Raw genomic sequence first — 23,517 nt, 5'->3', positions numbered from 1 at the left:
ATCTGTGACTAAAAAGTATGATAATTTTTAAAAGTTTATTTATTTGTCGTTTTTGTTTATTTGTTTGTTTTTTGTAGTCTCTACACCCAACACGGGGCTTACTCATGTCACTGAGATCAATAGTCGCATCCTCTTCCTATTGTGCCAGCCAGGTAGGTACCCAAGGCATGATAATTTTAGTAGAAAGATGGAAATACTGTGGTCTTGTAATTATTTTTTTAATAGTGGATTGCAATTTCTGTGTATTTGGGGGGAGTTTCCGCAGATAGTGTCATGAGTGAAGCAAAATATTCCATTTATTTTTTTATATGACTATAGCACAACTCAGTAAAGTATCTTTTTCCAGTTCATGCTACTCTCCTAACCTCTTCATTATCACATTTTTCTTCTATTTTTTTTTAATATTTTTTTTAATTTTTATTTATTTATGATAGTCACAGAGAGAGAGAGAGAGGCAGAGACACAGGCAGAGGGAGAAGCAGGCTCCATGCGCCGGGAGCCCGACGTGGGATTCGATCCCGGGTCTCCAGGATCGCGCCCTGGGCCAAAGGCAGGCGCCAAACCGCTGCGCCACCCAGGGATCCCACATTTTTCTTCTATTATTATGGTTTTATTCTGTCTTAATTCACTTCCTTCCTTAAGAGTACATTTCAAAAAAAAAAAAAAGGAAATCCTTAAGTCCTTTACTGACTCTTTTTCTTCAAGTGGGGTGCAATTTTTCTTTGATGTTGGCATAGATGGAATAATATGGTACAGTATCCACATGCAGCCCCAGTAGTTCTGATCCATACATAAATACAATATTTCAAATAGATGCACTTACATGAGCTGGTGTGAATGTATTTCAAGCTTGGTTCTTTGTTACTTGTTTGCTTTAGAAATGGTGTTCAAGCTACCTAATCATCTCAAAATATTTTTTTTTTTTGTTTATTTCCACCTAGGGGACACTCTTAGATTTTTTTATACAAAAAATGTAATTATCACAAATAGATATCTCATTAAAAAGAAACTAATGTATGAATAAACTTTCATAGAAACTACTTTCTTACATAAAACTAGAATAATGTATTTTTAGGATATAAGAAAGGTAGAAATCCTCAATTCTAAAAATAGGATTCTACATAGCATCTATTACAAAGACAGTGATTTAAGCATTTATTATAGATTTTATTTAAGTCTAAATAGTGCTCAAATCCACTTTTCAAGCAACAGTATATGTGCCATGACACTGCCATCTGGTGTCCCACCACTAGGTTAAATAAAATGTTCCAGAGATTAATTCTCCACTTGTATAATACCTTACTTATTAAGTAAATAATGTATTTTGTTTCATTAAAAGGCACTACCTGGGGCAGCCCCGGTGGTCCAAGTGGTTTAGCACCAGCTTCAGCCCAGGGCGTGGTCCTGGAGACCCGGGATTGAGTCCCACGTCCGGCTCCCTTCCTGGAGCCTGCTTCTCCCTCTGCCTGTGTCTCTGCCTCTCTCTCTTTCTGTCTCTCATGAATAAATAAATAAAATCTTTAAAAAAAGAAAAAGGCACTACCTACATTGTATACATAAATATCAAATATTCATTATCAGTACCAATCAGGAAACCAGTAGTATGAAATATCTCCAAAGGTTATGAGTAAAATAATTATTTCTATATGGTTTTAGAAAAGAGTTTTGAGTTTGCACGTAATGTGTGTGTGTGTCTAAAATCCTGACCTGTCACCTCATGTTAAATTAAATAATGATGAATAGGTGGGGATAAGTGGACAAGGTTTGCTTAGGAGTTTTTGTCCTTTGTATGTATCTTCATACATTTCATGGGCTGGCAAAGATGAGAGATAACTAATAAGGATTTGGGTTTCTAAGGCCCATTGCTGGACAGAAAGTTTTAGGGAGTGGAAAACACAAAGGTAAATAAGAGTCAGAAAAAAAAAATCAAGGACAACATCATGGAAACACAATCTAAATATAGTATTTATTATATATTATCAAGAATTAACTTTGCATTTATACTATTTTTAAGAGGGAGACATATGCAGTTTCAATACACTCTTTTAAATGCCTACTGTGCAAAAGTGCTGTGCCAGGTGTTAACCATAATCTTTTATATCTTTCACATTTCATTTCAATTGCTTTCATACACCTCATGCAAAACATAACAATGTAAACTTGAGAAGACTTCTTGTGTTCTTTTAGGCTATTAAAATAAATTATATTAGCAATTGTCAAACCAACTTCCACCCTCCTGGTGAAGAGAGAACCATCCTGTTGTATGATATCTGTCCTCATAGCAGAGGAGTTCTCACTTCTTTTCCTTCATAAACAAAGAGAATGGGAATAGTTTGTTACTTATCAGGGTTTCTATCTACTTTTTTTTTTCCTTTTGTGTAGACAAGTAATGAAAATCTGCTCATAAAAAAAAGAAATAACTTTTCAAGCATCTTTTAGTATGCCTCTGTAATTCTCTCCCAGTTTTGTTCCTGGTGGCTTAAATTAAAAAAAAAAAAAGATAATAATAAAGTTCATAATAAAAACTATTTTTAAGGAAAGTTGAAACAATAATTGCATCACAACCAGTTTCATTATTATACGTTGTAAACCACAAGCACATGGGGCACATATTCATTGAAGAATATCTAATGTAAGTCCAAATATGAAAACTGTGAAAGACAGAGTCCTTTCCTAGATGCTAAAGACTTAGGAAGTTTCATTCATAACACTCTTGACTGGCATAATATGTGCAAAAATTTGGGGGCTACTAAGTAAAAATGAGCTAGCACAAATGTGTATGTTAGGAAAATAGTATGTTATTATGTTAAAATTTGAAGGGATCTATAATTTTAAATTTTGTTTGTGGAATTAGCAAATTAATTTGTCATGTAATTTATATTGTTTTCTCTAGAAAATGAATTTTTTAAAAAAGTCTCTCAAAACAAAGTGTGAATGAATGCCTGCTCAACTGAGTTCTTAAAAGTGGAAATGAATTAGAACTGTAAATATCATTAGCAGCAGAAGGGTCCAAAACAATAATTTTTAAATTACTCTTGCCATATGGGAAAATTGCAAGACAAGTCATAAACTAACAAATCTGTCTTTATTTAAATTAGTTGGGATTATCTGTGGTTCATATCCTGGTATTTGCTTTAAATCAACACAACCATGTCCTGGATTTTCTCAGTCTCAAGAGACTGAGATTCTATCACTGTTTAACTCTATGACTTGTCTATTTTACATAAGTTATCTTGCAACCCAGTTTCCTCATCCCTTGTATCAAACACTGTCGGTGCTCCAGTCAGATCCCCTGGGATCCTTGTATTGTTTCTGTATGCTCCTTCCCCAACATCTGTGTTCTTTCTTCCCTAATAACTTGTACTTCTGCTACTCTTTATAATACAGGGCACATTTTACTAGAAAATGTAGGGCGAAAAGCACATGGGAATTTAGGTGGCCCTGCAGCAGCCCTTAGCCAAAGACTGCCTTGTGCAGAGGTGGGAGGGCACAATTCTTATCTTCTGGTTGGAATAAACTCTGAGGTGTTATTTACATTCCGGAGTTCCCCTTCATGATTAGTCTGAGGGAAAGACTTTGCTTGAAATCGCACCCATATTTGACTTCTTCCCTTTCTTGCCTCTCCTATTTCCTTACCCATCTGAGGGTGCTTCCTTGCTGCAAATCCTCATCTGAGTTTCTTCAGGAGAACCCAATCCAAGACATCTATAAAATTAGATGCTAAAGTCCTCTTCCACTCTACTACTCTATATATGAAATTATATATAATATATACACATATATATTTAATGACAGATCACATCAGTATGCTATACTCATTTCTAGTGAACAAAAAGCAGTACAAGCAACATCTCTTAATCGATTTGATTTCTATGTTATAGAGAAGAAGCTGCAATTACACTTGTATCTACCATGATATTCATAAAAATTAAAAGGGCATGTTATTTTGGTAGGGTGTCTATTGACATAAAACTCCTATTTGGATTCTTTTGAGATTAGAGAAGAGAGAAATTATGAATGTAATTATCTAGGGTTGACACTAAATTGCCTGAGGTTGAGGGTAAAGAGATTTTCTTTGTAGTTTTCACATGCTGGTTCTCAGGAAGAAAGAAAATAATGACAAGCCTTTGTCAGTAGCTTTTTAGATTTTGTGTTGTGTTGTTTTGGTTTCTTTAAGGAAGAGAAAGAACCGCAAGCAATTTGCGATCAGAGAAAAGTCTCAATTGAGAAGAATGCAAAGACACAGTAGGTGAGTGTACTCACAGTTATCATCCAAATGAAATGTAGAAAACATAAAAGTTGGACTCTAGTTAAGTTTCGAAATTGAGGGCACATCCTCAGAAATAAGCAGTGCTGTTTAGCAATCCAAGGTATGTTTGTTCATGGTTCCATAATCCTGATGTTGAGAAATGAAAGAAGAGAAATATATCAATAATTCAGAGACCACACATTTATATAATATGTTAGGTGTAGAGTGTTCTCATTATCTTTTTCAGCATCCTTTTTGTTAGGTTTAGCTGAGACTTCTGGATAATGCAATGAGTGGCATAATCATGACATAGATAGTATCTATTTCTTTAGTTAGAATTGGGAAAAACTTTATTGAGCCCTTCCTTTACATCTATTATCTAAGTCATTCTTGCAACAACCCTGTGATGTAGGTATTGCTAGCTACATTTAGATTTAAAGAGTTAAATTGGGATCCCTGGGTGGCGCAGCGGTTTGGCGCCTGCCTTTGGCCCAGGGCGCGATCCTGGAGACCCGGGATCGAATCCCATATCAGGCTCCCAATGCATGGAGCCTGCTTCTCCCTCTGCCTGTGTCTCTGCCTCTCTCTCTCTCTCTCTCTCTCTCTGTGACTATCATAAGTAAATAAATAAAAAAATTAAAAAAATTAAAAATAAAAAAATAAAGAGTTAAATTAATTTATTAATCAGTTTTTCCTTATATTGAGCACTGTACTATATATAAGCCCTGCAAAAGTTCTTGGTAATCAGTAGTAAAGAGTGTACTCATGTCTTTGTTTTCATGTGGTTTACAGTTTAGGGAATAGAATTGCCCACATAAAGAATAGTGAAGTTGAATTTAAATGGATTTTTCATATGCTAAAGCTCACAGTCCTTACATTATCCTATAGTTTTTGACAAAATAGTTGTTGAAGTTCTACAAAAGACTACTAATATCTTTTTACCTAATGAACCCATAATAGATAAAACTATTTTAAGGTGTTTAAGGTGTCTCATTTTCCTCTTGGATCAGAATGTGATTGAAACATCAGATAAGAATGCTAATTGAAGATTAATGCACCATGTTCATTTTGCAACTTAAACCTTGTGTGCAAAGTCCAGGTATTTGCTTGGGGTGTCACAAATAGGAAGAAAGACAAGTAGAACACAGTTCATTCCCAGTCCAGTGCTTCTTAAAGCAGGTTACTGCTCACATGGATTGAATGAATTAGTTTGCTTTCTTTTATGAGATAACAAGATCCAGATATCCCTCTTCCCATTCAACCTCCTTTTTTTGTCCAAGACAGAAACTCTAGTCCGTTTTTGGTTCTCAGTTTCAACAGATCTTTATTTCATGGATAGAAATGGTGTAAATATTTTCCCTTCAAACTTTTCCCTTTTTTAAAGAATAGAGAGCTCATGTTATTTTATTTGTATTATAAATGGTCCTACTATTACATTCCTTTCTTTGTAACTGACTTAGGTAAAGTAATTCCTGCAGTGCAACATGGCATGTTAAAATGAGCCCCAAGCTCGAAAGAAGGACACACTGGACTTTGAATCTTGGTTCTGTCCTTTATATATTTGTATGATAAATCTTTAGAAAATCATTTAATCGCTCAGCTTCTTTCTTTGAATTATAAAATGATGATAATAAAATCCACATAACTGGATTATCCATATAATCCAGTTATTATGAAGAATTGAAATGAGGTAATGTATGTAGAGTTTATAATAAAAGTAAGGCAACAAGTTATTTTTTTCAATGGTAGAGTGTGTGGTACATAGTAAACATTTCATGATTAGTAGTAATTATTTATATGTGAAATTAGGAAAAATAATGATGTGTGGTTCTCCGTGTTATTGAAGTAGTTGGACTAGGGAGGTTAGAATTTTTCAGTATTTATGGTTTGCCATTACCTACCAGACTTCAACAGTATTAATAATACCTCATGCATATTTTTAATAATTTAAGTGTTTTGTAAAATATTATATTGAACTCAATATAGTATTAGCTTTTAACTTCCTCAAGTACTTGCATACCTAAGTACTAAAAAAGATTCTTATTTATAACTGCAAATTTTTAAGAAATTGTTATACATTTTTGAGTATAAGTGAAGATTGAAATACAGAAGGCAAAGCCTAGGGCTAATTTTTCTAAACAGGAAAAAGTAGACATATATTTGTTTTTACATGTACTTTTAACTGAAATGGGATGTAATCTACTCTTTTCCTGGCTTGTTTCTATAATTTTGCATAAATTATTAAAATTATTATAATTATGCACCTATATTATCTTTTAAAATCACTTTTATTATTCATTGTATGGCTACAGCAAAATTGACACCAATTTGTTTTCAAATTGGCCTCACCCAAAAGATAATCTATTGCTTTCACGTAGAGAGAAAAAAAGTACCCATTTTCTGACACATTTATATGGTATTAACAGTCTTCTAAAGATTTGGCAACATAAATTATGGAGAATCTTGTCAGTTTAATTGCAGAGAGATTGATAACTCTCAGGTTTATTGCTCATTTATAGTTCCTCTTTTATGAATTGCCTATCCATGTTTTATATTAATTTTCTTATGTAGCTTAGGAAATTATTTTGTTTTGTAAAGCTATTTATGTCATTTCTAATATGCAATTCAATTTTTAATTATGTTCTATTATTTCACATATAACTTTTAAATTAGTCACAGAATTTATGGTTACTGCCATTGGATTAATGCATTAAAGGTATTAGATGAAGAGTCACTTACATTTCATCCTAGCAATTGTGAATTATTTCTACATAAAAACCTTTTATTTTTTTTTAGATTTCTATATTGACTTTAAAAAATATTTAAATTCAATTTAGTTAACATAATGTATTATTAGTTTTGTGTGTAGAATTTAGTGATTCATCAGTTGCATATAACACCCAGTGCTCATCAGATCAAGTGCCTTCCTTAATGCCCATCACCCAATATATCCCATCCCCCCGACCCTCCCCTCCAGCAACTTTCAGTTTGCTTCCTATAGTTAAGAGTCTCTTATGGTTTGCCTCCCTCTCTGTTTTCATCTCATTTTATTTTGCCTTCCTTTCCCCCATAGTCATCTGTTTTGTTTCTTAAATTTCACATTGGAGTGAAATTGTATGGTGTTTGTCTTTCTCTGTTTTACTTCACTTAGCATACTATCTTCTACTTCCATCCATGTTGCTGCTAATGGCAACATTTCATTCTTTTGTATGGCTGAGTAATACTCCATTGAATATATATACCACATCTTCTTTATCCATTTATCTGTCGATGGGCATCTGTGCTATTGTTTGACTATTGTGGACATTGCTGCTATAATATTGGAGTGCTTAAGCCCCTTCGAATCACTATTTTTGGATAAATGCCTAGTAGTGTAATTGCTAGGTTATTAGGGTATTTCTATTTTTAACTTTCTAAGGAGCCTCCATACTGTTTTCCAGAGTGGTGGCACCAGTTCACATTCCTACCAGCAGTGGAACAGGATTCCCCTTTATCCACACCCTCACCAACATCTGCTGTTTCCCTAGTTGTTAATTTTGGCAATTAAATAAAAAAAGATTTTGTTTATTTATTCATGAGAGACACAGAGAGAGGCAGAGACATAGGCAGAGGGAGAAGCAGGCTCCCTGTGGGGAGCTCAATGTGGGACTTGATCCCAGGACTGTGGGATCATGACCCGAACCAAAGGCAGATGCTCAACCACTGATCCACTCAGGAACCCCAATTCTGACAAGTGTGAGATGGTATCTCATTGTGGTTTTGATCTGTGTTTCCCTGATGCTGAGTGATGTTGAGCATTTTTTCATGAGTCTTTGGCCATTTGTATATCCTCTTTGGAGAAATGTCTTTTTATGTCTTCTGCCCATATCTTCACTGGACTTTTTTTGTTTTCTTCGGCGTTGAGTTTGGTAAGTTCAGATTGAACTGATGTTGATTTTGGATACTAGACCTTTATCCGATGTCACTTGTGAATGAATACCTTCTCCCATTCCGTAGGTTGCCTTTTAGTTTTCTTGATCATTTCTTTTGCTGTGCAAAAGCTTTTTATCCTGATGAAGTCCCAATAATTCATTTTTGCTTTTGTTTCCCTTGCCTTTGGAGATGTGTCTAGCAAGAAGTTGCCACAATCTAGATCAAAGAGATTGCTGCCCGCATTCTCTAGGATTTTTTTTCTTTTTTTTTTCTTTTGTTTTTGTTTTTTCATTCTCTAGGATTTTTGTGGATTCCTGCCTCACCTTTAAGTCTTTCATCCATTTTGAGTTTATTTTTGTGTATAGTGTAAGAACATGGTGCAGTTTCATTCTTTTTCATATGGCTGTTCAGTTTTCCCAACACCATTTGTTGAAGAGATTGTCATTTTTTCCATTGAATATTCTTTCTGACTTTGTCAAAAATTAATTGACCATAGAGTTGAGGTTCCATTTTGGGGTTCTCTGCTCTGTTCTATTGATCTATGTGTCTGTTTTTGTGCCACTACCATCTTGATGATTACAGCTTTGTGATACAGCTTAAAGTTTGGAATTGTAATGCTGCCAGCTTTAGTTTTCTTTTTCAACATTCCTTTGACTATTTGGGGTCTTTCCTGGTTCCATACAAAATTTTTGTTGTTGTTGTTGTTGTTTTTGTTGTTGTTGGTTCCATACAAATTTTAGGCTTATTTGTTCCAGCTCTGGGAAAATGTTGATGATATTTTATACACATTGCATAAAATGTATAGATTGCTTTGGATAGCTTAGACATTTTAACAATATTTGTTATTCCAATCCATGAACATGGAATGTTTTTCAATTTTTTTTGTGTCTTCCTCAATCTCTTTCACAAGTGTCCTATAGTTTTTAGAGTATAGAATCTTTACCTCTTTGGTTAGGTTTATTCCTAGGTATCTTGTGTTTTTTGGTGCAATTGTAAATGGGATCAATTCTTGGATTTCTCTTTCTTCTGACTCAGTGTATAGAAATGAGACTGACTTCTGTTCATTGATATTATATCCTGTAACTTTGCTGAATTTCTGTATCAGTTCTAGCAATTTTACGATGGAATCTTTTGGATTTTCTACATAGAGAATCATATCATCTACGAAGAGTGGGAGTTTGACTTCTTTTGCTGATATGGATGTCGTTTAGTGCTTTTTGTTGCCTGATTGCTGAGGCTAGGACTTCCCGTAACCATATTGAACAATAGTGATGAGACAGGACATCCCTGTCATGTTCCTGACCTTGGGGGTAAAAGTCTCAGTTTTTCCCCATTGAGGATGATATTCACTGTGGGTATTTTATATATGGATTTTATGATTTTGTGGTATGTTCCATCTATCCCTACGTGGCAGAAGGTTTTTATCAAGAAAGGATGCTGCATTTTGTCAAATGCTTCTTCTGCATCTATTGAGGGGATCATATGGTTCTTGTCCTTTTTCTTATTAATGTGGTGTATCACATTGATTGTTTTGTGGATTTGAACCAACTTTGCAGCCCAGGAATAAATCCCACTTAGTCATAGTGACTAATTCTTTTAATTTACTGTTGGATCCTATTAGTGAGTATCTTAGAATTTTTACATCTCTGTTCATCAGGAATACTGGTTTGTAATCTTCTTTTTAGTAGGGTGTTTGTCTACTTTTAGGATCAAGGTAATGTTAGCCTCATAGAATGAGTTGGGGTCTTCCCTCCATGTCTACTTTTGGATCTGTTTCAGAATAGATATTAATTTGTTTGGTAGAATTCCACTCTTGTTTTTTGGGAGATTTTTGATTACTGGTTCAATGTCTTTGCTGATAATGTGTCTCTTCAGGTTTTCTGTTTCTTTCTGTTTCAGTTTTGGTAGTGTATGTTTCTAGGAATGCATCCATTTCTTCTCAATTGCCTAATTTGTTGGCATATTATTGCTCATGCTATTCCCTTATAATTGTATTTCGGCAGTGTTGGTTGTGTTTTGTCTCCTCTTTTCATCCATGATTTGATATATCTGGATCTTTTTTCTTTTTGATAAGTCTGGCTAGGAGTTTATTGATCTTATTCATTCTTTCAAAGAATTAGCTTCTAGTTTTGTTGATGTGTTCCACTGTTTTTGTTTTTTTTTTTTTTCTTAAATTTCTATATCATTGATTTCTGCTCTGATCATTATTATTTTCCTTCTCCTGCTTTGTTTAGGATTTATTTGCTGTTCTTTTTCGAGCTTACTCAGGTGTAAGGTTAGGTTGTATATATGACATTTCTTGCTTCCTGATGAAGGCCTGTATTGCTATATACTTCCCTATTAGGACCACCTTTGCTATATTCCTAAGGTTTTGAACTGTTGTGTTTTCATTTTCGTTAGCTCCCTTGTATTTTTTTATAATCCTTATTTTTTTCTGTTTGATCAATTCATTCTTTAGTAGGACGTTCCTTAACCTTCATATATTTGTGGTACTTTAAAATTTTTTCTTGTGATTTGATTACAAGTTTCATAGTGTTGTAGTCTGAAAATATGTATGGTATGATCTCAGTCTTTTTGTGCTGGTTGAAACCCAATTTGTGGCCCAGTATGTGATCTATTCTGGAGAATGTTCCATGTGCACTCAAAAAGAATGTGTATTCTGCTGCTTTAGGATGAAATGCTCTGAATATATGTTAAGTCCATCTGGTCCAATGTGTCATTCAAAGCCCTTGTTTCCTTTTTGATCTTCTGCTTAGATTATCTTTCCATTGCTCTGAGTGGGGTGTTAAAATCCCCTACTATTATTGTAATATTATCAACGAGTTTCTTTAATTTTATTATCAATTGGTTTATATATTTGGATGCTCCTGAGTTAAGGTTGTAAATATTTACAATTGTTAGATCTCCTTGTTGGATAGGTAGACCCTTTTATTATCATACAGTGTCCTTCTTCATGTCTTATTATTTTATTTTTTGTTTTTTGCTTTTTATGTCTTATTATTTTGTAGTCTTCATCTCTTATTGTCTTTGTTTTATTTTTTTAATATTTTTTTAATTTTTATTTATTTATGATAGTCACAGAGAGAGAGAGAAAGAGGCAGAGACACAGGCAGAGGGAGAAGCAGGCTCCATGCACCAGAAGCCCGATGTGGGATTCAATCCCGGGTCTCCAGGATCACGCCCTGGGCCAAAGGCAGGTGCCAAACTGCTGCGCCACCCAGGGATCCCTTGTCTTTGTTTTAAAATCTAGTTTGTCTTATATAAGAATGGCTACTCTAGCTTTCTTTTGATGTCCATTAACATGCTAAATAGTTCTCCACTCACTCACTTTCAACCTGGAGGTATCTTTGGGGTCTAAAATGAGTCTCTTGCAAGCAGCATATCCATGGATATTGTTTTTAATCCATTTTGATGCCCTATGCCTTTTGATTGTAGCATTTAGTCCATTTACATTTAGAGTACCTATTGAAAGATTAGTGTCATTGTATTACCTGTAAAGTCACTGTTACTGTAGATTATCTCTGTTCCTTTCTGGTTTTTGTCACTTTTAGGCTCTCTCTCCACTCAAAGGATCCCCTTTAATATTTCTTGCAGGGCTGGTTTAATGTTCACAAATTCCTTTAGTTGTTGTTTGTCTTGGAAAATCTTTAACTCTCTTTCTATTCTTAATGACATACTTGCTGTCATTCTTGGCTGCATGTTTTTCCCATTTAGCATGTTAAATATATCATGCCAGTCCTTTCCAGCCTACCAGGTCTCTATAGACAGGTCTGCTGCCAGCTTTATGTGTCTACCCTTGTAAGTTAAGGACCTCTTGTCCCAAGTTGCTTTTAGAATTTTCTCTCGATCTTTGCAATTTGCAAGCTTCACTATAATACATCGAAGTGTTTACCTACTTTTTTTTTTTTATTTTGAGAGGGGTTCCCTGTGCCCCCTAGACTTGAATGTCTGTTTCCTTTCCAAGATTAGGGAAGTTCTCAGCTATAATTTATTTAAATAAAACTTCTGCCCCTCTTTCTTGCTCCTTATTTCTGGGATGCCTACAATACAGATATTATTTTACTTCATGGAATTGCTGAGTACTCTAAGATTCGAGATTTAATAGTTTTTCCCCCTCTTCTTTTCAGCTTCCTTATTTTCCATCATTTCATCATCTATATCATTGATTCACACTCCTGCTTCATTTATCCTTGCTTTATGGCTTCTACTTGGGACTGTATCTCAGTAACAGTATTTTTAATTTCAGCCTGACTAGATTTTAGTTGTTTTATCTCTATAGGAAGGGATTCTCTAGTCTCTTCCATGCTTTTTTCAAACCCAGCTAGTATCTCTATAATTGCTGTTTTAAATTGTAGTTCACACATCTTACTTATATCCATATTGATTAAATCCCTGGCAGTAAGTACTACCCCCTGTTTTTTCTTCTGGGGTGAATTTCTCAGGCCTGTCATTTTGTCCATTAAAGAAAAGAAGAAAGAAAGAGAAAGAGACAAAAACAACAACAAGAACACCCACAGAAACAAAACAAAATAAAATGAAAAACTTAGAACCTGGGTGTGTTTTGATGTGCTTGTTAAAAGAAACTAGATCCCAAAATAAGTGTATATATATATATATATATATATATATATATATATATTTAACAATGAGTACATATATAATAAAATACAATTAAAGGAAACAAAAATAACATATATACAAAGCATATATAAAAATAAAACTTAAGAATTGAAAAAATAATACTAAGAAAATAAAGAATAAAAATGCATAGAATGCTATATTCTGTTTCTCCCAGAGCTGAAGCTTAGCAGTCCTTTATAATCAGTAAACTTGGTCAGACTGAGTTTTTTGTGCTAATCTTCTGGGGGAGGAGCCTGTTGCACTGATTCTCAGGTGGATTTGCCCTAGTGGAAATGGGCCTCCAGTGTGCAGAGGCAAAGCTCAGTATAAGAGCTCTGGACTCGGGCAGCCCAGGTAGCTCAGTGGTTTAGCACTGCCTTCAGCCCAGGGCCTGATCCTGGAGACCCGGGATCGAGTCCCATGTGGGGCTCCCTGCATGGAGCCTGCTTCTCCCTCTGCCTGTGTCTCTGCCACCCCCCCCCTCTCTCTCTCTCTATCTCTCATTAATAAATAAATAAAATCTTAAAAAAAAAAAAAAAAAAAAGAAAGAGCTCTGGACTCTATTAGGTGGCAGTGTTTTGCTCCCTGAAGGCTTTCAGCACTGACGGGCCAGAGGAATATGGCTGTAGCTGTTTTTTTAATCCAGAAGCTGAAAGTTTGGACTCCCTACTCCTCAGTGAGCCTTCACAGAAAAGCAATCAAACACTTTTGTCTCCCTGGTTTCCATCAGAACTCTGTGACCAAGCATTTTTATCTCAGGTATGTGACTGAGTTATCAAGACTCCAAGTTTTACGGACTCTTGTGGTGCAGACCTGCACTATTTCTCCCAGGAGAGGGAAGGTGGTCTTGCCATGCTTCTGCCTTTTGCTGGGTGCCTCCCAGGAAAGCAATTGCACAACCGAGCAGCAGTTCGCAGTATATGGCAATGCAGAGCAGAAAGCCGGTACCTAGACCCCCCGTTCTCCACAGGCCTCCCCATTCTGATGCTTGGGAACCCTACTGCACTCAGGCACCCCCATTCTTGTGGTCCTGGGGATCCTGAGACCACACTATCACACCTGTGATTCTGCTTCATTTACTACATGATCACCTTTAAGCCAGGCATCATCCTCACTAGCAGACTTCTAAAAGTTCTTATTTTGTGTTCCTTTGCTTATGATACTTTACTATAGCCTCGTTATTTGAACTCCTTCCCCTCTGCAGTATCCTGAGCTATATATATTACACTAGATTCATCTCCACACCTCCTACCTTCTAAACATTTCTACTTGTTGACTTGCTGCATTTTTTTTCTAAGATCTCTAGTTGATTTCTCAGATGTTCAGAATGATTTGATAATTCTCTAGTTGTATTTGAGGGATGAGACAAACATAGGGTCCCCCTACTACTATGCATCTTAACTCCTCCCCTAAAAATGTTTATTCTATCTGGAATTTATTTTGGTGAAATAACTAAGAGGGCATGGAGGTGGCTCAGTGGTTGAATGTCTGTCTTTGGCTCAGGTAATGATCCTGGGGTCCTGGGATTGAGTCCCGCATCAGGCTCTCCACAGGGAGCCTGCTTCTCCCTCTGCCTATGTCTCTGCCTCTCTCTCTCTCTGTGTGTCTCATGAATAAATAAATAAAATAAAAGATACAGCTAAGGCATTTTTTAACATGGATTTCCAGTCATTATTATGGACATTAAATATGTATACATAAATAATTATATTAATTTGGATATTGACTGTTACCCTTACTGTTATAATTTTATAGCTTTATGATTATTTGTTTTCTAATTTTTCTATAAGTTTGTGAATTTTAATTTTTCACATGAACTTTAAAATTATTTTATCCACTTAAAAATAAAATTCCACTGGGAATTTCATTAAAATTTATCTAAAGACTAATTTGAGAAAGAATATATCATGTAACTTAATTCTTATTAAACATTTATTAGTATCTCATGATAATCTCCTATTCCAGATAATACAGATGGAATCATTACTTATATGAGAATAATTTCCAAAATGTAGTTATTGTTGTGATTCGAACTATGTTCTGGAATTCCCTAAAGATCTCATGGAGGTACTTGGGAGAATGTCACTGACCCAGAAAAGACAAGAAATTAGAAGTGTGTGTATGTGTGCATTTATATGCATAGCTCTTCAATATGATAAGCTCTGGTTTAATTGTTGTGCTTCCACACTATATTTTATTTGAAGAAAGGTCCATGGGGCACCTGGGTGGCTCAGTTGGTTAAGCATCTGCCTTTAGCTCAGGTCATGAACTTGGGGGTCCTGGGATCGAGTCCCACATAGGGCTCCATGCTCAGTGAGGAGTCTGCTTCTCCCTTTCTCTCTGCCCCTCCCACTGCTCATGCTCTCTCTCTCCCTGTCTGTCTCTCTCAAATAAATAAATAAAATCTAAAAAATAAAATAAAGGTCCATATGACTGATGAATGGAATTATACACTAAAGAGAAGTCTCTAGGTATGTACAGTAGAACTTTACCCTTAGCCCCATTTTGTTCTTTGTATTCTTTAAAGGCAATGACTTAATAAATAAATCAAAGATATATTTATACTACTGCTGACAGAATGAAGTGGAAGAAATAATAAATATATGGAGGACCAAATCAGCATCTCTCTTCCCAAAAACATGACAAGTAAACCCCCAGGATCAAATTTAAGACAGGAAAATTTAAGGTGAATTGATAAATGTTCATACTTGGTTCTGAAGTCCTAATGGCAGAGATTTAGCATGGAAAAGATGCAGCAGGAGCACATCTAGAAAAAGAGGTAGGAGATTTAGCTATTAGCAAGTTTCACATGAATCTTTAGAAAGCAGTAGTCATCAAAAAGAAAATTGTGACCTTGGAATTTATTACTACCCTATATTAAGTAAAATATTTGGCAGTAGCCAGATACATCTGAAGAAACACTTTTTATTCTTTATATAGTAGTTGAAATGAGATATAAACAAATTGAGTTTGTTTCAGAAAACAGAAATTAGATAATCAAGAGAGTTAAGGGAGACTCTAAACCTTATTATGTAAGAACAGTTGAGGGAAATAAGGAACATTTCATTTGGAGTAGGAAAGATTTAAAGAGAACTAGACAGCTGCTTGTAAATATGTGAAGTATTACCATGAGGCTATATGGCCCCAAGAATGCAAAGTAGGACCAATTTTTGTATACTACAGGGATATGGATTTCAGCACCAAATAAGGAAGAGCTTCTGGCTAGAGTTATTTGAACATCAAAAAAACTCTCCTGAGAAGTAATATGTACCCTATCACTAGAACTGTTCAAATGTAGGCAGGGGACAGCCACTTCAAGGGGGTATTTTGCAGGGGAGATTCAAGCATAAAGGGATAGCTAAATGAGATGATGGTTAATGCCCCATTCCATTCCACAGGTTTGTACTTCTGTTAGGGGTTTCATTTGACAGTAAACTCAATGCAAATTAACATGAATTTTTTTTTTTTTTACCCTGCTTAAACTAAAACAAACAAAACAGTTTTAAGGGAGAAGGAAAAAGAGAGGTTTAGTTTTACTGTGTTTTAAAATCAGATCACAGTGGTGAAGTGAAATGTGTAAGGTTCACTGAGAGCCAAAGGGAGGAAATAATTAGGGGAGAATGAATAGATATTAATGCCTATATGAACAAGTTCTCATGTGCAATGCACTTAGGTTAGCTTTGTGATGACTATCGACATTTATGGAAAGCAGATTAAACTCAGTGTAATCATAAATGAACCAATGGTATATTTTATAATAGATTGCCTCACAAAGAAGCACATTTAGTGTTTATATAGCCATAATTATTAAAATCAGAATAAATAGACTGTAATGTTTGCTTCTCTTCCACTTCAGTGTATGATGTAGAATATGTCCCTTGCCCTCTCTTGGCCTCAATTTCTTCACATGTAGTGGGAAGTAATTTACAATAAATGACAGCTAATTTTCCTCCCACTTCTGAAATGCTAAAACTCTACACACAGGTACAAGTCTGCTTTTTGTGACTCATTCCCTTAAGATTTACTTCCATCTTTCCTTTATTATAGCCAACTCCAATGATGATTATAATCTTGTTTCAAAACCTTACTGTGATTACCTGCTCAGAAGTCCAGTGAATTTTACATCATCTTGATTTGGGGACCTTTAAACCCCATTAGTCAGTCTAGCAGAACTGTTTTGAAACTTGAAAGTGACTCTTGCTCATTTGTAGTATCCTTGGGGAGCCTTATATGAAAGACATTCAGGTAAGGTAAAATATTTTTAAAATATGGCTCAAGTGCAATTAATGAATGTTGAAACACCCACACAGAAACCCTCTTGGAAATTGAAATAAAATTCATGGTTTGACAGGATATGATCTTTGGATATGATGTTTCAGTAGTATCTTTCATCACAGTTGGAAAGAGAAAATGAAGAGAACCAAGCTAACTCTAACCATAAAATGAGTTAAGAATGTTACTGCAAGTAATCTATTTCATGAGCTACTATAGTTGGCAACTTCTTGATGTAACTGACAGAGTTATACATAGTACACACTCAATAAATATTTGTTGATTGTATATTGATTTTTTTCTGAAGAACAACTTAAATATATCTCATTCTTCATTTCCATTCTTTGGCTAAACTCCAGCATGAAAAGTACATTGATATCAGATACAAGAGGTAGCAGTAAGGTTTCATTGCTATATATTTCATGGGTTGTGACAAATAAAGACGTGACTTAACATATTCCATTTCTTTGAGCTTTAATTTCATCTTCTATGAAATAAGGAACTTGAGTTGAATCAAAAATGACTTTCTACATCTGACCCTCTATTATACTCCATTGATGGGATTATGCTTTGAGGTTCAGTCCAGAAGAAACATATGTTTTATCCTCTGCTATTTGTTACTCAACTCTGCTGTTTTGAGACCCTCACAGCCACATTTATGTTTTAGAAAGTGAGCAATGTAGTTGTGGAGACAGAAACATCAGCTTTGAGAATTGTGTATCTCTTCTCATTTCAGAAACAATAATAGGAATTTTACTTTTTTCCTTTTTATTGTCAAAACAAAGGGATGAAAATTTACAAAGTCTTGAAAATGCTCAATTTAGATCCCAAAGTGTCATTTTTTTTTATGAAAAAAAGCAATACATTTTTTGGTGAAATAAATACTAGCAATAATACTTCTCAATTCTCTGTGGAAAAATATAAACTTGAAGAATATTTTTTGCAGTCTTTTGGAAGAAATAAAAAGACTGTAAAAACCCAAAGTAGATAAAAAAAGCAGCATCAATAAAATGTAAAAGTGACACAGCTGTTACTTGAAACTTTAAGTAATTGTTAATAATTTTAACAGTTTCTATGGGAAAATTGGCAATGCTGAAGTCATGCCCCTGACTAGAATTTTGAAGACTCTGTCATTTTCTGTTCCTTGAAGCACACACAGATAATCAGAATTGATGTACAGAGGAAAAAAGAAATCAGTAAAAGAATTAATTATGCTATAGAAGTATATTTTAGAAGGATAAGAATATTTTATTGCATTTTCAGATAAGAACTCAGCTCTGTGACCACTCTGAACTTGAAGTTTTTCATCTGTGAAGTGGGTATAACAGCTCTTATAGCATCACATTGGTGTGGCACTTAAAATAAATGTTAATGAATTATACAAACCTTGTACAATATTTTAATATCTAAAGGAAAAATAATCATTTTACAAAAAGAATCCTTTTAAATAAGTAAATGTGCAAAATACTGTATGTGTAATAGTTATGGACACGATCCTTATGTTTTACTGGTTTAGGGTATGAGGCTGAATATGAATCTGTGCTGAAATTATCAACTTTTTAAACACATAATGAAGAGATACGGAAAGTTCAAATCTCCAGTCTAAAAGGGTAGCAGCACATAAGCTATAGTATTCAAGAGGAGGAACAGTTTGGTAGGAAATGAAGGGACATTGAATCCTAAGTCTATGCTTGCATTTGGATAAGACCAAGGCAATTCCACTGATTATTTCTGCAGATCCAGGCAGGTACTCAAATGCATAACAGTGACTCAAAATATTGTTTATTTAATAAATTTGAAAGGAAAGGAATTTATTGAAATTTTAAAAGTAGCTCACACACTGATGTTTATAAATTCTTTTAAAACTTTCCTTAGTTGAGATACCACAGTCCTTTCTGGTTTGTTACTTGATACAAGTGGTGTGAAATGATGGTATACTTGGAACTCTACAATTCTAAGAATGTTGTTCAAATTAACTTATCATTTCAAGATCCTGATTAGGAGAGCCTTTGAGAGAAGGAGTTGAAAACACACACTGTTATGTCTATATAGCAATAAAAAGTCGATGGCCTCCTTTTATAATGCTTTCTAGAATCAACTCAACTTCCCTGCATTTGAAATTCTGTTTTATTATAGAGAATCACATGTAGGCACTAACGAGAATTAATTATCCTCCCAACCTTTTCCTCTTGTGTACTCTGTTTCTCTGTTGAAGGCCCTTCTATTCAATGAGTTATTCAATATTATTACCTGGAATTATCCTTGATACTTCACACTTCCCTACATACAATACAATGCCAATAATTTCAGATTCTACTTCTGAAATATTTCTTATAGAATTACCTCTCCATCATCATTACTATTCTCTTTTAATACTGGCTTTAATCATTATTCACCTTGACTATGACAACAGTCTCTGACATAGCTCCATGTCCTGTCTGTTTCAAATTAATATGCCATTCTACTATCAAAGCAATCTCTCTAAAAATGCAAATATTAGCATATCATTTCAATGCTTAAAACATTTAATTGTGTACAAAGTATCTTCAGAATAAAATAGGCATTTTTAATAAATACCTAGAGCAGTTTCTTCCTCCTGCCTTGTCTCTTAATATACTTTGCTTTAAGTGTTATTCATCATCAACATTGAATATATTGTAGTTTCCAGCATATATCATGCAGTTTTATACCTCCATTAATCAGGACATATAATTCTAAAAATCAAAATTGATTGTACAAGTAAATGGGGGTTTTATCATGGGTCAAATAAGTGCTGTGAAAAATAGCTGGACAAAGTATTTCTGATTGTCTCCTTTTCTTAGTCTACACAGCTCTTGTTCCAAAGCATGTGCATTTTTTCTGCTTTAGGTAATAATTCTAGAGTTCAAGTGATGACAGTTACAAAAATAAAGACATAGAGAATTCAAGTCTTGAAATCTTTGTAACATTAAGGGCTGGGATTTCTAAAACGCTAAAGCCTGTATCAGTTAGAGTGGTTGGTTGGGTAAAGAAGTAACTTTTATTTTTTTATTATTTTTATTTTATTTTATTATTTTTTATTTTTTTAAGAAGTAACTTTTAAAAGTATAGAAAGAAATTATAAAGTTGTAGAGAAGCATAGCACATAGTAAGTACTCAATAATAATAGTTAAGGAAAAAGAGATGCAAGAAAATATGTTTCTTTCTTTTTTTTTTTTTTTGAGTTTCTATACATGGGAACACAGTGATTCCATAGAAAATTTACTTCTGACTACCCAGATAAGAAAATATTGAGTTTTCAATGTTTAAAACAAATGCCTCTTAATGCAGTTGAGAAATGATAACATGGTCTTTCATATTTAGGGATTCTTTTTCCTTTTGTATCTGATTTATGTTTAATTATGAAAGGAATAAAGAGTTGTGTATTATGATGTATTAAAGATTGAATAGCATGAACAAACTTGCCACATAGTAAAAAAGATGGAAACCACAGTCTATACTTGTCTGGGCCTTTTGTACATTTTTTAGCAATTAGACTGATAATCCAAATTAGCAGGTTGTCTTGGGCCCAAATCAAAATATATAAAGAAAGTAGAAGGATACATGGCATGTTTTTTTTAGAATACATTTTTGATTGTAATAAGATTCCTGTAATATGTGTGCATATACAATCTATGTCTCTTCAAAGCCAAGAGGGTGTGCTACTGTCTCAGATTAGCATTATACCTTTGTTAATTTTTGTGGAGTTGTTTGGGTGCTATAGAACTGAAAGTCACCATGGCATCTACCAAGCCCAGGATTACCAGAGAAATCTCCATAGTCTACACCTTTGGCATGGATTTGTCGTAAATAAAAAGCATTAAAAGAGCAGTGTAACTGGAAGATGGTGCTAGATTTGATGTTAGTATTCTGTATTTTAGCCTTATTTCTAAGAGTGGGCATTGCCAATGTTTTAGTAAAAGAGTAACAACTTGACTTGTAAAGGTGGAATAATCAGGATGTGTTTATAACTGGCATAATTATCTCCCCACTGCACAATCTGATCCATAATCCACACTGTTGTTCCTGCCAGAAACATACACAGTCTCTCCCACAAGGTTTATAAGCCAAGTCAATCATAACATCGAGTCTACTGTAGTTCTTAAATGATTTTCAAATACACCCATATGAATTTTGTTTTTAACAACTCTTTTGGGATATAACTTATATATCATAAAATTTACCTGTTTTTAACTATACAATTCAGTGATTCTAAGTAAATTCCTGAGACATGTAACCATCATCATAATCAGTTTAGGAGATTTTTCATCATCCCAATAGGATCCTTCATGCTCATTTACAGTAAAACTCTCAATCCCTCTTCTACCCCAGACCCCCATCCTTCAGAAAATCACTAATTAGTCACTAGCTATATATTTGCCTTTTCTAGATATCATATACACTTGATTATATAATATGTGGTCTTTTGCTTCTTTCTTCTTTGACTTAGCATAATGCTTTTGAGGTTCATTTATGTTGTTCCATGCACCAGTATTTAATCCCTTTTTATTTCTGACTAGTATTCCATTGTGTGAATATATCACATTTTGTTTCTCCATTTATCGGCTGATGGATATTTGAGTCATTTCCACTTTTTGGCTACTATGATAATATTAGCTTCATGTTCAAATGTTTATATGGACATATATTTCAATTTCTTTTTGGTAGCTACTTGGGAGTATAATTGCTGGGTTGTGAGGCCATCCACAATGATTCTTGACCTACCTTTAATCCATTCATGTAACTATTAGAGTGGTCTTTGTGACGTAAGATCTTATTCATGCCACATATTATCTGTTGAAAGCTCTGAAGGATATCCCAATGTTTATTCATGCTCTGTGCTAATATACAAAATATAGATATACTGCTTGATCTTATACTGTCTCATTCTTGCTCCCTCCTCTCTCTAGGAACATTGGCTTTTTAATAGCTAATTAAAGGAGCTAGATTTTCTTATGCCCTGATAGTATTTAGACCATTCTTCCTTATGTTTGCCAGCCTACAGTGTTATTCTCACTGTATTCAGTGACTAATTCATCTTTTAGATCTCAGCTTCCTCAGAGAAGCTATAATCAACTCTCCAAAATATTTTAGGGTTCGTTTATATGTACACCTCGTCTTCTAATTTTACTTACTATCATTTCTTATTGTTGATATCAATTAATCATGTGAGTAAACATTGTGTAAAATGTCTTTTCCGGTAAATCACAGGCTCCATGAAGCCAAAGATGACATCTGTCACAGCCATCACTATATCTTCAGTTCCTTTGTAGTGATAGACCCATAGTAGCTTCTCAATAAATGTTTTTAAAATGAATCAATGGATTCAAGAGGCAGTTGATGACTGATTGGATAATTGTTAATCTAGATAGTACTAAAGAACATCTTTTTTTCTAAAGATATTTTTTTAAGATTTTATTTATTAACAAAAAGATTTTATTTATTTATTCATGAGAGACACAGAGAGAAAGAGAGGCAGGGACACAGGCAGAGTGAGAAGCAGGCTCCTTGGAGGGAGCCTGATGTGGGACTCGATCCCAGCTCCCCAGGGTCACACTCTGGGCTGAAGGTGGCACTAAACCACTGAGCTACCCACTGCCCAAGAACATCTTTAGATACTATAGATGTTTCTAGAGAATAGACTACCAGCTTTCACTGGGAAAAAGTAACTATCCATAAAGGACAAACAGAGAAAATTATTATCTGATTACATACATGTAAATATTTTTTACTTTCTTTATCTCATTTTCTTTTCAATGTATAATAAATACAATTCATTCTACTTGCTCTCCTACCTCTTTGACTAACTTATTGTATTGTGGGATATGGTAGTTTGGGCCTAATGTGAAGTTTTGAATTACCATATGCAAGAGATAGCTACAGGGGTAAATAGAAAACATATTATGGAATTTGCTATGCATTAATGCATAGTGACAAGGAGAGATATTCTGAAATGAGGTATGGAGGAAGAAAATCAGTATGAGTCAGTGTTTTAGGAGGCTTAATAATGAGAAAGTGATGACTAATGCTATCCAAGGGAGAGCTTTTATTTCTTGGGATTGCAGCAGCCAAATTCACAGTAGGAAAAGGCAGCCTGTAAGAAACAAAATTTATTTTTTTTAACATTTGAATGCTTTCTAAGTGAAGTGATTATAAAGTTACAAAATTTTTGTCACAAGTTCTGTGTCTGAAAACAATGTTGTCATGGCATCTATCCTATGTTAAATTTTGGGGATGGTTATTACTTTTAAATCTTTTAGAATATGAGTTGAAAATCATAGCATTCTTAAAACTCAGTTGGACTTTTGATACCGACATGTCAATGATTGGGAAGAGGGCTCTAATTTTCTGTAGGGCTGGTGTACTTTTTATTTTTAATTAGCAGATACAAGTGAATCGGGAATGTGAAGAATGCTGGCAAGTTGTACAGCTGCAAGTTTCAGTTT

The 23,517-nt window shown here is 34.4% G+C and overlaps 1 protein-coding gene across 35 annotated transcripts in view; it reads left to right on the top strand.

Annotated features, from left to right (window-relative positions):
• LOC125753068 (protein SREK1IP1-like) overlaps positions 1–23,517 on the top strand; it is a 187,002-nt gene that overhangs the window by 66,302 nt on the left and 97,183 nt on the right. For 15 of the 35 annotated variants that reach the window (XR_007404003.1, XR_007404002.1, XR_007404001.1 and 12 more), the window contains one exon: positions 78–152. Coding sequence is in view for 8 of the 35 variants with exons in the window: in XM_049097402.1 (XP_048953359.1) it covers positions 78–152 (75 nt within the window). In the remaining 27 variants the exon portion in view is untranslated. Of the gene's footprint in view, positions 1–77; positions 153–4,177; positions 4,250–18,316; positions 20,164–23,517 lie in introns of those variants that run through there. The other 20 variants (XR_007403995.1, XR_007403992.1, XR_007403991.1 and 17 more) reach the window with 9 other exon arrangements.

The sequence above is a fragment of the Canis lupus genome, chromosome 19, assembly GCF_003254725.2.
Source record: "Canis lupus dingo isolate Sandy chromosome 19, ASM325472v2, whole genome shotgun sequence".
Taxonomy (NCBI): domain Eukaryota; kingdom Metazoa; phylum Chordata; class Mammalia; order Carnivora; family Canidae; genus Canis; species Canis lupus.
This window is presented reverse-complemented; position numbering and strand designations above follow the sequence as displayed.